Raw genomic sequence first — 16298 nt, 5'->3', positions numbered from 1 at the left:
CAATATTTAATGCTAGACTAGCTAATGTTTACTCTAAGAGCCCATTAACTCTCACAGCAAAACAAAGTAATGCCATCACAGATAGGCACTCAGATATGAAATGCATACAGGCTATTCCTGTACCATACCAGAGAAACATCCCTTAAATTAAGTGACATTATAAAGGTAAGCAGCACATATAAACTGTTCACATTTTTCCTTATGTAAATGTACACAGTTTCTTTTTAAAAGCACTAGTGTAATATATTTAATTTATGCAGGAGAATGAGGAACAGTTCTGGTGCTGACAGTCACTTCTGTGCCTATTAACTATTCATAAAACACTCAATAGCATTGGAAAGATCCTTTGAAGCAACGGTAAAGGCTTAGCAAAGCTTTTATCATATTAAATATAAAACATGAAACTTCATGTTTACAGCTACTACTACTCATTACTCAGACAGCAAGTTTTTCATGTGGAAAGCAGCAGCCACCCCAAGACACAGAATACAGATTTTTTTTTCTTCCATAGTCCTAAATGAAACAGGCACACTTTTCAGAAGAACTGAAATGGATTTACTGGTTGCATTACCACCCAAATTCTGCTTGAATTACAGCCGGAAGTCTGAAGTTACCCAATTATGTTATTTAATAATGGTTTAAAGTGTTGTTAACAGAAGCCATGAACTGTGATTTCACTGAAAAAGTTTCTTCAAAAAGCTGACAGCTTCTCTGAATTTACACCATATCAGTCATTAGTTTCTCCTCACTTTTATTCACTCAAAATCCCTTGCAAAGTAATTTCTAAAATGTATCCAAATTTTGCATGAACTGTTATGAACTGGAAGTAGATTTAGAGATTTAATCCTCAGAAGCCAAGTTTAATGATGGAAAAAATACACTGTCATTTATAAACAATAGCAGGGATTTTAATTCCTTCTCACAGATAAGCAGCATTAAGTACCAGATGTTTCAGAAGACAAAGGCCTCATCCTGCTCCTATGGCATTTATAGTATGTGGCTGAAATGTGACAGGGGAAGCAAACAGTAGTGTTAACGTACAGAACATAATCATAACAAGAAATCACTCTGTTTCTCAAATCTCAGACTGAGGAACAAGTAAACTTAGAGTGCTGAAGGCACTGACAGTTTATTTTCTAGTAAAGTTTTAACACTGGCTGGGAGGAACTGCTGATTGAACAGGTCTCTAAAAAAGGCTAATGAAGAGTTCTAGAGATCAAAACTTGTGAAAGTGCCAACTAATGTAATTTCATCCGGAGCCAGTCTGCCACTTCTCATATTTGGCATATTTTTACATCCTCTGAATTCTTCTAAAAAAGTTGGCTGCTTCATTTTGAATTCCTAAGCTGCAGATAGCAAGAAATCAAAGAGCCAGTTAGAATGAAAAGACCCATGTAATATATATTTGGCTTGTTCTTGTTGCTAAGCTACTAAAGCCCAGTTATGACTACAGATTTGTAGCTGCATTTCTGACAAGGCAATGTAACATCAATCTAAGCAGAGCAATAAAGGCAAAGATTAAAGTCACAAATCAGAACTTATTTCAGTAGGGGTACAGCAACTTGGGCACTTCCAGACCTTTCCAGTTCACAGTATCCATCAATCCAAGCAGCTCACTGCTGCCTTTAGTTCTTTTGTTAAGAACTCAAAACTTCAGGAAATTTAAACACATCGAGAAGTCAACCACTGTTGAATTTGAAAGGGACTGTCCAAAGGATTGTTTCCTTCAGTTGCCCCAATCTCATGGCTTACAGAACAAGTAGGACCGGTCGTTGATCTGCCAAATCATAACTACACCTCTGATCCAGGGTATACAGACAGCTAGAAAGTCAAATACCTGCAAGCAGAAAGTATGTAAGGTTTTAATGGTAGTATCAGATAAGAATCTCAGATTATTTCAGTGACCAAAGTCTTCTGAGATACAGAACACAAGCACACACCGTGAAGCTTAATTGTTAATACTCAACACACATCTGTAAGGCAGAGTCTTTTCTGCATAACCAAAAGGCTTCTGGTTCTTCAATTTATTATAAGCAAAGTTAGTTGGTTGAGTCACCACACTTCCCCAGGTGCCACTTCTCAAAAATAGTTTCTCAAGCCAATTTAATCTCACAGAAAGCAACTGAATGTTGCTTTTACCAAAACAAGAAGCAAAGGGACTATTACAGCAGTTTGACAGCTATATGCAACCCCTACCAGTGAGGAATAAATATAGCTCATGTTGAGGCAGACAGATGTTGAGGTTGATAAAGGTAAACAGAACCATGTAAGAGGTAATTACCAAACAGGCTAGATAAGTCACCCATGAATAACTTAACCCTTCAGTGAATCCAACATTGTTTATTCCCCTGCTGAGGGAACATGAGCCAGAGCAGGAAAGATTTCAATTAGTTCCCAGAGTGCTAACATTTGTAACCAGCCACCTCCATTTCTTATCTCTACAGCATGGAACATCATCATTGCATCCCCACAGTCTTTTGCATTGCTTTGTCAATTTGCCAGCTTTTCTACAAGTGAGAGCTCTTTTTTTCCCTTCCCCCAAATCGCAATGTTATTTTGATCACTGGGGTTGAGGCAGGAAGGGAAGAGATATTTCTCAAATTATCTGGAGGAAACAGATCTACTAGAAGAGCTCACAAAAGAAATGTAAGCTAGTAAGCTGGTCAGTAATTAAGAGGATGGTTTATTTATACTGTCTGACCTTACTCTATGGTAAGGTAAAGTCAGCTTAGCCAGCTATACATTTTAAACATCCAAGTGCCAGCACAAACAAGAAAGCGAACAAAAAAGTACAGGTCACTTAAACTGGGGGTCTTCTCCATGCAAAGCAGGATGCAAGTTTTTGCATTCATTGTAGACAGTAATTGAACCAAAGCTGCTAGTACAAATAAACTAAGGCTCTAAATCTCAACTTACCCAAAAGACAAAACCTCAAAACAAGTTATGGTCATTATATACATTCCTAGATGAAGTTGCATGTGTTTTATTCAGCAAGTCAGGTTGATCAGAAAGCTCTTATTTGGGGAACACTTATAATCTATTTTAACTACGCTACCAATAGGTCCAAAAAGGACATTTGATGAGCTCTGAAAATAAAAATTTTCAGGAAAACTTGGAGGCATAACTCAACAGCATATCTCATGGCACTAACTGCACTGATTATTGACCCCTCTGTTGATTCAAAATAAACCAACTAGTAATTTCATACTAAAATACATTAACTGCAGGAAGACCACACAAAAGAATTTGTACATTGCATCTCACAAGTTCAATCTCTTATGCCCTTTTGCCATATCAAATATAAAAATACAGATGTTTCATTTAAGATGCTAATCTTGAAATTTTTAAACAATGTTGTAAATAGCATTTAATGAACATTACTTTAGAGAGTTGGCTGAGTGCTTCTGTTTGGCCACAACTGAGCATGCTGGAAGGTACAACTGCACGTATAAGCCAAAGCAAACATTAGCAAACATACAATATGCATATATTATATATATGCTTATACAGTGCACACATAATTGTTTTATTCACTCATGGAAGCATGCTCAGTCCAGTACTTCCATTCAGTTTCATGTAGTATTTTCTGATATCTGATAGAGAACATGATTTTCTGGATTTGATAAAGGTAATACCAGATACTGTTAATACTGTAAGCAGTTTATTGGAAACGTAATTACAGTACTCACCATGAAATTTAACACTGTCTACTCCTATTCTTAGCTCCCCTTTAGCCCCCCTTATTATTTAAAACTACTGGTATCTTGGTTTATTTATATGTATTCACATGTTATAAACTAGACAGATTAATCACATAAAACAAGACTCACTAGTAGTTCGAAATAAATGCAGTATTTCACTAGTAGTTGGAAAAGCCAATTTATTTAACTGTTTATTCTAAAGTACTGTAACCTGAAGCATTTCTCTGTAAATGAAAAAAGCTTCACTGGAATCTTTTATAGTCTGATATGGTTTCTAGTTTCTAGGACACTTACCTTTCAATAAAGAAATTTAGACTTGAATCACAAAAAATTTTACAGAGGGAAGCAATATTAGACAGAAGATTAATGCATATAGAAATCCTTCCCACTTAAACATGGTTACACAACTGCATCTGTGGCACGGCCAATAACAAAAAAACCCAAATTTTTTACCTTGTGTATTTTTAGTTGGCAGAGCCCACTTCCCTCTTCCTTGGACTTCAATCAATGCAAAAAGATGTACAAAGTTTCAGTTAACAGAAATAAGAATTACTTACCAATTTGTAACAATACAGGTGTTACCAAAGCTGTCTCCATGGCGTAACAAAATTCCCTGCCAAACATTACTGCACCATGCATCACCCACAGGCGTATTGGTATTCGGTCTATGGATCCTTCGCTAATGGTCTCCTCCCTACTTTCATTCTCCTTGTTTTCTGGTTTCTGAAGCTGTGCCACAGGTAGGTCTTGAACTTGCATAGATTCCGAGTCAGCATTCTGGGGAGCCATTTTCATTACCATAAAAAATATATATATTTGTTATATCTATATAAATAATACTACCATAACTCCACGAACAAGTTAGCGTGTCTTCTTTCAGCTTCTGTTCCTCAGGTAAGTAATGCTTATATTCCTCTTGTACAAACACGTATCTTGCAACTTCTTGTATAGATATGAGACATTAAGAACAAAAAGCTATTTGGTAGGAATTTCAACATATGGCTTGCTGGTTTACTGTGAGTTAGAGTTAAAAATCCATAATTGCCATTCAGTTAATACCAGTTTCATAATTATTATTGAAGAAGTGCTGAAGTTGTTATTCTTGCTACAGAGAGGTGGAAAGGCGACACAAAGAGGTGCTCCACTGTTAATCCCCATCGAGTGGCTGATTAATCTGCAACAAAAAGCAAGCAGTTAAAAATTTCAATAGCATTTTTCAGGATATTGTGCCCCCCCTCTTAACTATATACCCTATTTCCTGCTTAATGCTTTCCATTGTCCTTGCCTAGTGTAGGGTCTTTTATTCCACATTCCCTCCTACCCCTGGACTTTCCATTGAAATGCAGTTACTCCTCATATTTAAATGATCCTTAACTCTACTCGTGAGTTCCTCTAGTTTGTGGTCCGACATGAAGCCACAGAAGAATATATCAGTGTATGAGGTCCTCAGAACATCAAGCACAAGACTAACAAATTCTGGGAAATTTAATGCAGGTTCCATTTCAGAAACTGCGTAGGATATTCTAGTACTATGCCAGGAAGATGATTCACTGATTATAATTTACTCACTGGCCACACAGACATCTCCATTTAGACTTTTGGAAGTTGCCAGTTACTTGGCAGTAACTATCACACCATCTTATAATGAAGATATTCCTCAAGCAAGCATGAGCAAAAATAAGCCATTAAGAATATAACTTTGAGGATTGATATTTAAACTTCTAATGAAGATATATACAGCATATGCATCCATCTTCACTTTCTGCACACAAGATCAGAGCATCTTACTCCCACATCCTATGAGGCTTCTGAAGTCCATGAAAACAGAATGGTACAGTATCTTCCACCATACATTAAAATTATTAAAATATATTCCAACCAGTTAAGACAAGCTTTTCCTGTATTTCCCTGCCCTTTGCGCCACAAAGTCTAAGCGGACATACATACTGTACCATGGCAACCAAAATGTGTTTAAGCACTTAGGAGAAAAGAAAAGCATTTTATAAAAAGTCAGATCACATAATGTTTGTACTAGAAGGATGCATAGTCACATCTATGCACACAGTGTGACTGAAGTCGTCTCCCAGAACAAAACCCCTCGGGGATATGGTTCCACGAGATGCTGGCTTTGGCAGCAAAGCTGGCCTAAGAAGTCCCCACGCTGCAGTTCACTGCCCCTTCAGTTGTGGCAACAAAAACTCTTTGTGGGCTAGAGCACAAACCAGATCATTAAGCGGTGAACCTAAAAATGAGCCTTAAGGAAAAAGATGACATGTTTGGGGTTTAAAGCACATCACAACAGGAACTCTTTTTCAGTGTGACCCGACACACTGTTCTACTAAAAGCACAGCATGGGAACATCATCTTGAGCACTCCCTCCTGTTGATACCTTCCTTCGAGCTGTACCCCCACAGTGGGTTTATTGTGTGTATCTTGTTCTTCCATTCAAAAGCAACTTTTTTTGGTTTGGGCTTGTCCTCCCACGCTCCCCCAAGATTACTGGAGTTCAGATTTGATCACCTCAGTAACAACTTAATACTATGATTTGCTTTTGAGCTAGTCACATCTTCAAATCACATGAGAGAAGTTAAAATAACTTACTGAATACAAGTGCTATAAGCTGAGTTTTAAGTTCCAAGTTTTAATCTATAAGCATTAAATCACTCAGAACAAAAAGGACTCAAGAAAGTGTTTCTCCACCCACTCAGAACTAACAGGAGGAGTTGAGATGCAGTGCCTAGGGTTACTGAATTATGGCACAGACAGGTGCTTATTCAAGTTCTTCATAAGCACCCTGTTTTTATAAAGGTTTTTCTTTCCACCAGTCAGGGTTTGGATTTGCTAAGCTCCTGCATGCAACAGAGTTCATTTGCCTCCTTCCAGTAGTTAGTAGAGTGTTGAACTCGCATCAGGAGGGGAAGGGATGCGATTCTCTTTCTTTGCTGTAGTGTCTGAGGTTTCAACTCAAACCTTGAAGGCCTATTAGTTTATCATAAATATGAAGTTAAGTACTGTGTGTATTAAAAACACACACATCCACTTTTCATAACACAAGTTCTGGGTGAGTAAAACCTACAAAATACAGGTTCCAGAATAGGAACAATTATTTTAGAGACTAGTCATAAAATGTTTAATTGCTGGCAGACTGAGGCAAAATTGCATTTGCGAGAATTTAAAAGTTTACATATCAGCTCTTATTATTCAGAAATCACTCAGAACATGTGTTGTATTACAGACTAAAGGTCATGGATAACACTCCTGTACAAGATAGCTTTAAAGTCTCTAGCATTTTCTTATACTTAATTCCCCCTCCTGTCACCATCTATGAAGGATTTAACTCAATTTCCCTAAACACCTCATTTAACAGTTACAGGGTAGCAGAATGAGGCACGGAGAGGAAGGCAGTTCATCACACCAGAATGTTTTATGATGCACTGGGGCAGCCTGCGTACGCAAGCAGGATGACACCAGGCTGGGAGCACTGGACAGGATAAAGAGGCAGAACAAAAGAGGATATCTGAGATTTAGCCCATTTGAGCAAGACTCTTAAGGGATGACTGAAAAAGTTATTCTTGAAGTGGAAGATGATGGGGAGTGATCAGATAATTTAAGAGACAGGGATAATGGATGATAGATGGAGGTAGACTTTGAAGCTCTAATTGACACAGATAAGAACAGTAGATTTTAAACATGCCAGAAAAAGCAGTTACAGTATTCAGGTGCAATGGCAAGAGGCACAATGGACAGGTTTTATCTAAAGGAACAGAGAATTACTGTTCCATTATGCCAATTTTGTGGTAAGCATAACACTAGTCTTCCTGCAGCACTTTCATCTGACTCCAAGTGCATAGCTAATACAAAAGCCAGAGACTAACAAGAGCCTCTCTCTCAGAAAGGTCTTCCAGTTCTTAAGTTCTGCTAGGTTGTGTTCATAATAATTTTAGAGCGATCCAGATTCTGCTGCTGCTTCTTCCAAGTTCATTTTGAATTTGGCAAGTCTGAACAGTTGCATTCTTCCTTATCAAAACAGGAGACAAATTCATTTACCTGCTGGAAGTAAATATTACAGCAGCTTTTATGCAGCACAGAACTCCAAAGTAAACAGCATCTAAAGAGGAGCTGGATTAATACACCAAAGAGGGCATGCTCCCATGTCTGCATCTAGCACAAGTATTTTATCATGTTTCTTGGTTAGTAAAACCAAACCTGAATTGACAGTATATATAGTTTAATTGTAGTATTGAATATCCATGGTAATTTCCAATACAGTCCCTTTACTCATGTGGTTCAAAGGCTTCGTTGCATGAGGAGTCCAAAGAAACATGCCAGCATTATTATATTATAATATATTATATTCTTTTTTAAAGAAATGAGGAATTAGGCTTACATTTTACCTGTCATTCAAGCAGACTCAGTATTAAGAGAGCTGGCATCCCTTCCTCAAACAGATGTTGAAAGGCCTGGTGGCAAAGTGTGTCAGAAAGACAGCTTCCCTTTCAAAAGTACCTTTCTGACCATCCAGCCACGTAGCAGCTAAACAAAATAATTTAAAAATGTAAACTGGCACACGAGACAGCATTTATCTCGGGAAGCTGAGGCCATGTCCCCCATTCTGCCATGCACTCTCACTATACTTTCCCTGAAGTTTTAAAAGGCATTTTCATGACTAACAAAGAATAAGGAAGTAGAATGAAGAATTTCAGCCATGGAAAGGGGTTCATGTTGGGCATTGTACAGAGGTTGGGTATGAAGGGAAGTTTAGATACAAAAATAGTCCTGATCTTGCAAAGCGTATATGAGAGGAGGGGACTGATTACACTAGAGCTCTTCAACCTAATTGCACATCTTTGACCTTTGGCCTCTTTGCAACAATGACAAACCTATAAAGCAGTAGTTAATATTTCAACAAAACAGGCAAGTAATATATTCTGAAAACTAATCTGTAAGCAAAATTTTATAAAAGCTGCTTAAATTGCTTGTAATCTTATCTGTTATGCTTTTCCTATCTATCTTCCATCTAGGCATAAGTCATAATATGGCTATGTGAAACACAAAACAAGATGTTATAGGCTTGACAAGGCTATATCACAATAATCCTGTGCCTCAAATGGGTAGCATTCACAGATAAAGCATGTGAATCATCGAAGAACCAGAGGAAAATTACTGCTTTTCTTGAGGGTTTTCCAAAGAAGAAGAGTTATATAGGTCGTATTTGCAGCCCACAGAATTCAGTGGTTTTCTTTTCCCTCAAGATACTAGAAATGCACAAAAAGCTCACGCTAGACAATTATGCAACACAATGCCTTGGGCAAATGACTTCTATCACACTTCTCAGCATGTTCTGTAAGTTTAGACTTAGAGGTTGACAAGCTGTGTTTTTGCATTTGTGATACCATCATCTGGAGGTCAGAAGATTAGTAGTACACCCATCAATCCCAAAATAAACAGGGTTAACAGTGGTCCTGCCCAAGTCTTTTAAGACAGAACTATTTTTAATGCATGTTTCCAGATATCTCTCACTTACAAGGAATAGGAACATACTGTTTGACAAACAACTAGATTTTCTGAACCAGTGCCAAAGCATATGACTTTAAGCTATGGAGTATGCAGCAAGTTTCAGGTAATCACACACATACTTTATTAAGCAGTAATAAAGCCTGGCAAGTAGATACAGTTAAAGGGGTCCAACTGGATACCATGAGAAAATTTCAACTCTTTAGGAGGGCTTTCTTCCTCTGAGGCCATTAAGCAATCCTTAAGGCACTTATGTATGTAAGAAACAATTCATTTCAACATGGTACGTGTGCACTAGTTACAAAATCCTAAGTTCTGAAGGGAAAAATAAGCACGGCCTAAGAAAAATTGGAATGAGAAAACTGAAAAGGATGGAAAGAGTCCTGTCCAAAAACTATTGCATATCTAAGGGAACAAGGTGGGGATTGAGCAGAGACAAACTACACCCTTCTCTCATCCCAGTCTTTACAGTTTATTGCATTAACTTCCAGTAACTTATTTAGCCATCTCATGTCTCCGAGATCTGCTTCTTCCATTATCATTACTTACTTTTACATGCAAGTATATAGATTGATCAAAGTCTCCTCAAATCATAGTGAAGTGCATTTAGTTTTTCTCCACAGGAATTGTTTTCTGGCAATGTAGGAAATACTCTAGCTCAAAACAAAGATTCTCCAGTTTAAAAGAATTCTACCTTCTTGACACCAAAAGGGAGGATGAAGACATACCTTGAGCCATCATTGCATACAAATGTCTTCATTGTTTACCGCTAACTTCATAAAGGAAAATAGCTAAGAACTAATTCTTCCAGAACTGAACTAGGCTTTAATGATTCTGGTCACAGTTGTCATTGGATCACCAACAGATCCTAAGGTGACATTCTGCATGACACATCAAGAAAACCATAAACAACAAAAAACCAAGGCAGGTGTACTTCTACTTCATGAAATATGAAAATATTTGACTGGAAAAAAGTTTGAGTCCAGAAGCTGCCAGTCTAACAGGACAAGATTTTTTTTCCTCCTAGAGTCTTACACCTTACCCTCCTTCAATTCATCAATGAGTACATCCCAGACATACATGCTAGTAACCTTAGTATTTCACCTGTGAATCACATTAGGCTGGCAAGCCTATAATTGCCCAGTCATTCCATTTATTTGTCAAATACTTTTCTACCATGTTGGTTTATGCTAAGGTTTTCAAGTAACCTGGCCATCTCTTGAAAAGCTTCTAGACTGATTTAAGTATAGCTTTAATATTAGCATTGGAAAGAAAGGCATTCTGAGTTTATCTGGCTTTTCCTCAGACTAAATAAGTGTTTGGCTAGAACACTTCTATCCCTATGCTGCCGACAAACATCACTTACTATTCCTTCTACAATTAAATGCAAAATGGACACTGGGTTCTGCTTCAGCATCTGACTGGCTTGCAAAATGATACATCATTTGGACTTGTGCCTTTGCAAGAGTAAAATGGCATTTGTCCAAGGACAATTACTAATGTTTTGAGTTCAAATCCTCTGGTGCTCTACCAGACCAATAGAGCAATAGCACGTTGCTGTGAAAGAGCAGCTCTTGAAGGCAAGGCTGTCCATCTCTCTGCAAGCATGGCTACACCACCTCACAAAAGCTTGTCGATTCTCAAAATACGTTAAAAATGATTCCATCGGATGCCAATCCAACCGATTTTGTACAGATGGCTCCCCCCTAATTAATTTTGTTCTACAGATCTGCCATAGGGACAGCAGCTTCCACTACAGAGGTAGTAGCAGCTGAAACCAGACAGATACGCCGCAGTACAAACCTGATCACAGCTTCAAATTGTAATGGCAAACTATACTTTTGCTAGGACAGCCTGTTTTGCTAGCAAGGGTGGTTTTGTTTTACAGTCAGCTGCTTGCATAGAAATATCACAAAATACATTACCAGCTTATTATACTGCTTACACTATAGGTTTCTCAATCACTTGAAGCTGGCATAAACAAGTACTTCCTCTAAAAGCAGGTCTGTTCTTCCTTTTCTTTGCCCCAGGTTCCTTACTCCCACCCCTTCCTGCACAGCCACACAAGCATCTAAGTAGTAAACCAGACAGTGCAACTGATCTAGGCTGAAAACTAAGCTGACAAAAACACGCCCAAGCAGCTACAAAAATCCTTTATAAAGTCAGGTTGGTTTTATCTGATTGCATGGCTGCATGGATCCATATCAATATAATGGGGGAAGGGAGGAATAGGGGCAGCTAGAAGTATTACTTTGGGTAGCAATACCCAAAGCCAGTGTGAAATTGCAGCTCACAGAAAAGAAGTTGTCAGTGGATCCCTGGGGCTACAAGGTCAAAAAGCAGACTCGCCTGCCCAGCTCAAGACACCTTTTCAGAAGGCAGAAGAAGGATCTTCAGTCATGCTGAGAGCGCTATCATGTATTCTGTCTCCTAGTACTTGCCAGATGCAAGGCAGAATACCACTTGCTTAGCCAACAGGCAGCTATTTTCTCCTCAGTTGTTTTGCAGCTCTGTTGCTAATTATTAGCAGCTGTTTATAGTAACAGAACTGGCCACAGGGGAAGTTTCTTTGGCCCATGTCAAGACACTGAAGTGTTCAGCCACTGCACTAGGAAGAAAAGCATCTAGAAAACATACCTGGAGTTTTTGGCCCAGCTGGACAAATGCGTGCAACTACTGTACTTGAAGTTCAAAGGGGCTGTAACCTTCTGTGGACAGATTATGTTGTTCCTTCATAAAAGTTTAGACTCAAAAAATCTTGCGACTTTCTAGAAGTACCATCATATAAGAGTCATGAGGCCTTTGGTTCAAAGAGGCAGCAGTTATAGGCAGGCAGTTGTTTAAATTCCCATGAAGACTCCTCACAGTTAAATGCAAACACAGATTTTTAGCTACTGCTTTCTAAAAACAGAAGTGTATTAACCCTATCAGAGGGGGATGACTATACTTGCTCAGGAATAATTTTAAAAAAATGCAATTATACCACATATTACCTAACAACAGTCCCACATGTGAGCTACATTACTCCAGATCTTAAGAGGAAAGTCAACCTCTAATTTTAAAATAGTCTTACATCAAACTGGACTAACCTGTTTTGAATCACTAAAAGCCTGCCAAAGGAAAAAAGGTTAAGGCTAACTGGGTGCAATAAAGAACCACATTTGACATGTCCTAACATTTAATCCATCATTCAGGTAATCAAAGGCATTGAAACACAACAGCATACACAGCTTGTTCTACAAGGATACCGTGCCTAAGCAACCCTACGACTGACACTGAACAAAGGCGTAGATGAGATTTTTAACAAGTTCATCTTGAAACCTGAGATTGGTTTAAAAAAAAGCCACTGGAACCAGCACAGTGCTTTTGCATCTTGACCTACTTCTGAGGCTACCACACAATTTAGGCCACTGAAGCGAAGTCTGGGAGAGGGGAAATCATGCTGCAGCATATTACGAATGAAGACTATATGGAGCAATCCACCCCACACGGAGAAGCAGCATTTTTTCCACTTCTTGCAATGCAAACTTTTGCCTGCCCTCAGGACTCTTCACACACTGTAATCCAGTTGATGTCTTTTACAACCTCTGCCTTGTTGTTTAAGCTGGGGCATAACTTTTGAAAAATATACTCATCCAAGAGAAGCAAATGATCCTGGCAGCTCTCCGGCTATTAAGGCTGAGTATCTGACATCCTCAACTCCCCCAACAAATCCATAAAAATACCCAAACAACAATCTCCCCAAAACATAAGTGTAAGGCTGTGTGCTGCTTCATTTTGAAAGGGTTAATGAAGACTTGTTGCACCCTTTCCTTGGTATGTATACAAAATTCCAGAAATTATTAAAACCTGACATAAACAGGCTTCCAACTCCAGCTCTGCCAGTATTAAATCTTCTGTAGGGTTTCCTGGCTACTTCTTTCCATAAAGCATGGCCTTGACTAGAAGCTCCTTTGCTTTCTTGGGACCCTCTTTCTACCCCCTTCCAGCTTACTTGGAAAATGACCAAGAGTAAGATTTTTGGTTCCTGCTGGAAGATGTGGTGATGCAGTCCTATATGGCAATCTGTGCATGACAAACTCCTCTGATGCGCTTTTTCCTGACCAGACAGAAGGGAAGGAATAGAAAGCTTAAGACATAAGGTGGAGAGATGAATGTCCTCATGACATCAGGGAGAACATCTTTGTCAGACAGCACTATTTCCTCATTCTTTATATTTTGGGGGCCAATGTCATTTCCCCAGCCTGATTATATTACTGGGAAAAAGATGTAGGAAACCATGGGTCTTTATGAAATTACTGAAACAATTCTGGGAAGTCATCTTTTTAAAAGGGATCCAGAATTTAACGTGAGACAGACTTTATTCAGTGGATTAGATATTATACTGCTCCCTAAAGGCACAGGCTGTTACTAATATTAGATCAGATTACATTGTTAAATCATTGCTGCTGCTGTTTTTAGTAGGAAACACTTCACTTTCTTAAAGTAGGGAGGTAGCATTGTCTGATTAAACTTTTTTGTTTTACTGCTAGGTGAAAAACTTCATATATGCTCCTGTTACCCTCATGTTTATTAATACAGATACATTAAACAAGTAGACAGCTAAGGTGGTATGGGCATAAATAGCAACAGAGAAGCCTTCCCAGCTAGTGGAAAACATAACAGCTGGGACTGGTGATGCTGGTAAAACAGGCACTAAGAAGCAGTTCCACACTACAGCAAAGACACAGGCATGCCCTATTTGTGACAGCTGGATCTCCAAGTAGCAGGTTCTACCCCCAAAATTAGGTTAAGGGCAAGATAGCAAGCTCTAAGTACTTTCAAAACCAAAAAATAACAACCTAGTCACCACATAAGCACCAAGAACTCAAAAACTCATGGGGATGGAGATCTCTCAGACCAGCGTGCAAGTATGCTGTTATGGTCTGACACTGCTGCAAATAACTTTCACTAAGAAAATCCACTAATTTGGTCAGATAGGCACAGTCAAACTTCAGTCTGGCACAAGCTAAGTATGGCCCAGCTTAGGCATGCCCTACTAAAAGATCCTCAAGTTCTTAAACCATGTTGAACACGAGAGTTATCTCCCATCAGAATTAAATCGACTCATTCCCTCTGTCTCAGTGAGGTAGGACACAGGAAAACAAAATTAAGGCTATCATCAGGGATCATCTTAATACATCACCAAGTGGATTAACTGGAACGATCTTACCTTCAGGCAGAAGGAAGGACAATGTCTAACCCAGTGGGGATGGTGGTGCAAGAATAATCCTAACTATCAGTACATCATTGCCACTAGCATTTTTTTTGCAAGTTCTTTCTCCAAGGCTGTCCTCCTGATTGCACAGTGTGGGAAATAAAAGTGTACCAGTGCAACCATTTGCAAATTACTCTCCAGAATGAGCAATACTTTCTAGAATAGGTTGACTAGTGTTTTGTGTGAATATTCATCCATAAAAAACAGTCAAGCCAGGACCGATTTAGTCTGTATATGCAAAGTTAGATATTCCTTGCAGATGTTACTGTACCTACAATGAAGAGTGCAATACTTTATTTTCATGTACTGGCATTTGAACCAATTATATTCACTGCTCTGAAAATTAGCAAGCTGGTTTCTTCAGGCTGTAAACACTTAAGAAACCCAAATACTGCCAGAATATGTATTAGACAATTAAAGAAACTATTCAATAGATCAAGACAAAAAAGAGCACAGCATAGATCTTCATAAACTGACTTCCTCTAGCATATCATTAACATCTGCAAAGTCTGATTCATTGGAATTATCTCCAATTACCAGTCCCTAAACGCATTACCATCATTCAATCTCAGAAAACTGTTAAAGTAAGCTTTTGAAAGCATCCATAGAATTTTGTGCACCCTCCAAAAAAGATGGAGAAGTTAGGCTTTGGCCAGATTTTACTAACTCTGAAGAAATAATTACTCCCTCTGAGGAAAACCAAAACAACGCAGAAGAGGGTTTCTCACATTTCAGATTCTCCAAAGGGTTTGTAAACAACTATATATAACTGGTTATGTCATCTTGCACTAAATATTCTCATTTTGCCATCTTATGAGGAGTGGCTGAGGGAACTGGGGTTGTTTAGCCTGGAGAAAAGGAAGCTGAGGGGAGACCTTATCACAGCCTACAACTACCTGAAAGGAGGTTGTAGCGAGGTGGGTGTCAGTCTCTTCTCCCAAGTAACAAGTGACTGGACAAGAGGAAATGGCCTCAAGTTGCACCAGGGGAGGTTTAGACTGGATATTAGGAAAAAACGTCTTCACTGAAAGGGTTGTCAAGCATTGGAACAGGCTGCCCAGGGAAATGGTTGAGTCACCATGCCTGGAGGTATTTAAAAGATGTGTAGACGTGGTGCTTAGAAACACGGTTTAGTGGTGGACTTGGCAGTGTTAGGTTAACAGTTGGACTTGGTGATCTTAAGGGTCTTTGCCAACCTAAACAATTCTATAATTCACAGATCAACTGGCACATCACTGTGATTGCTTGGTAATAAGCAACCATTTACAGCCTAACCTGCAGCTTGAGCCCACACTGATTCAGCATGATTGCTGGAAACTGTCTCTTGTCAGCATAAAGGAGAGAGATCCCTTCCGCCTCTTCCCCACCCCAGCTTCACATAGCTTCCCTCCATCTAGGCCAAGTAAAATATTCTAACATGCCTGATGAGGTGTTAAATGGAGCTAACTGCTATAGTATTGAAAGAAAGGAATAAAGGTGTTTAGAGATAAATTTTTATTTCTTACTTCCTCCCTGGCATCCAAGGAGGCCTGCCTCCTCCTAATGCAACTGTGCTGCAAAGGGTGCAGTAAAATAGCAGCCTCTCAGCTACGTGACCTCCAGCCTGTGATGCATTAGGTGGTGCCAATAGAGGAAACAGCTATAGGTTAGAGCAGCAGTTTTATGGTGCAGCACCTTTGGTAAACATCTTCAGTGCCTCCCTTTTGAAGCACAAGTGATTACAAACAAGCGTTGAGAAAGCACACTCCATAAAAAAGTATAGCTAGAGCACTTGAGCAGATCCCTTCACCAGTTTCAGACTTTCCCAAATACCAGCATGACAGACA

The 16298-nt window shown here is 39.0% G+C and overlaps 1 protein-coding gene across 2 annotated transcripts in view; it reads right to left on the bottom strand.

Moving 5' to 3' along the window:
• SLC45A4 (solute carrier family 45 member 4) overlaps window positions 1–16298 on the bottom strand; it is a 70334-nt gene that overhangs the window by 37618 nt on the left and 16418 nt on the right. For both annotated transcript variants that reach the window (XM_072851818.1, XM_072851817.1), the window contains exon 2: window positions 4259–4875. In XM_072851818.1, the coding sequence (XP_072707919.1) occupies window positions 4259–4502 (244 nt within the window). In that variant the 5' untranslated portion in view covers window positions 4503–4875. The remainder of the gene's footprint in view (window positions 1–4258; window positions 4876–16298) is intronic.

Source organism: Ciconia boyciana, chromosome 2 (assembly GCF_034638445.1).
Source record: "Ciconia boyciana chromosome 2, ASM3463844v1, whole genome shotgun sequence".
Classification (NCBI taxonomy): Eukaryota; Metazoa; Chordata; class Aves; order Ciconiiformes; family Ciconiidae; genus Ciconia; species Ciconia boyciana.
This window is presented reverse-complemented; position numbering and strand designations above follow the sequence as displayed.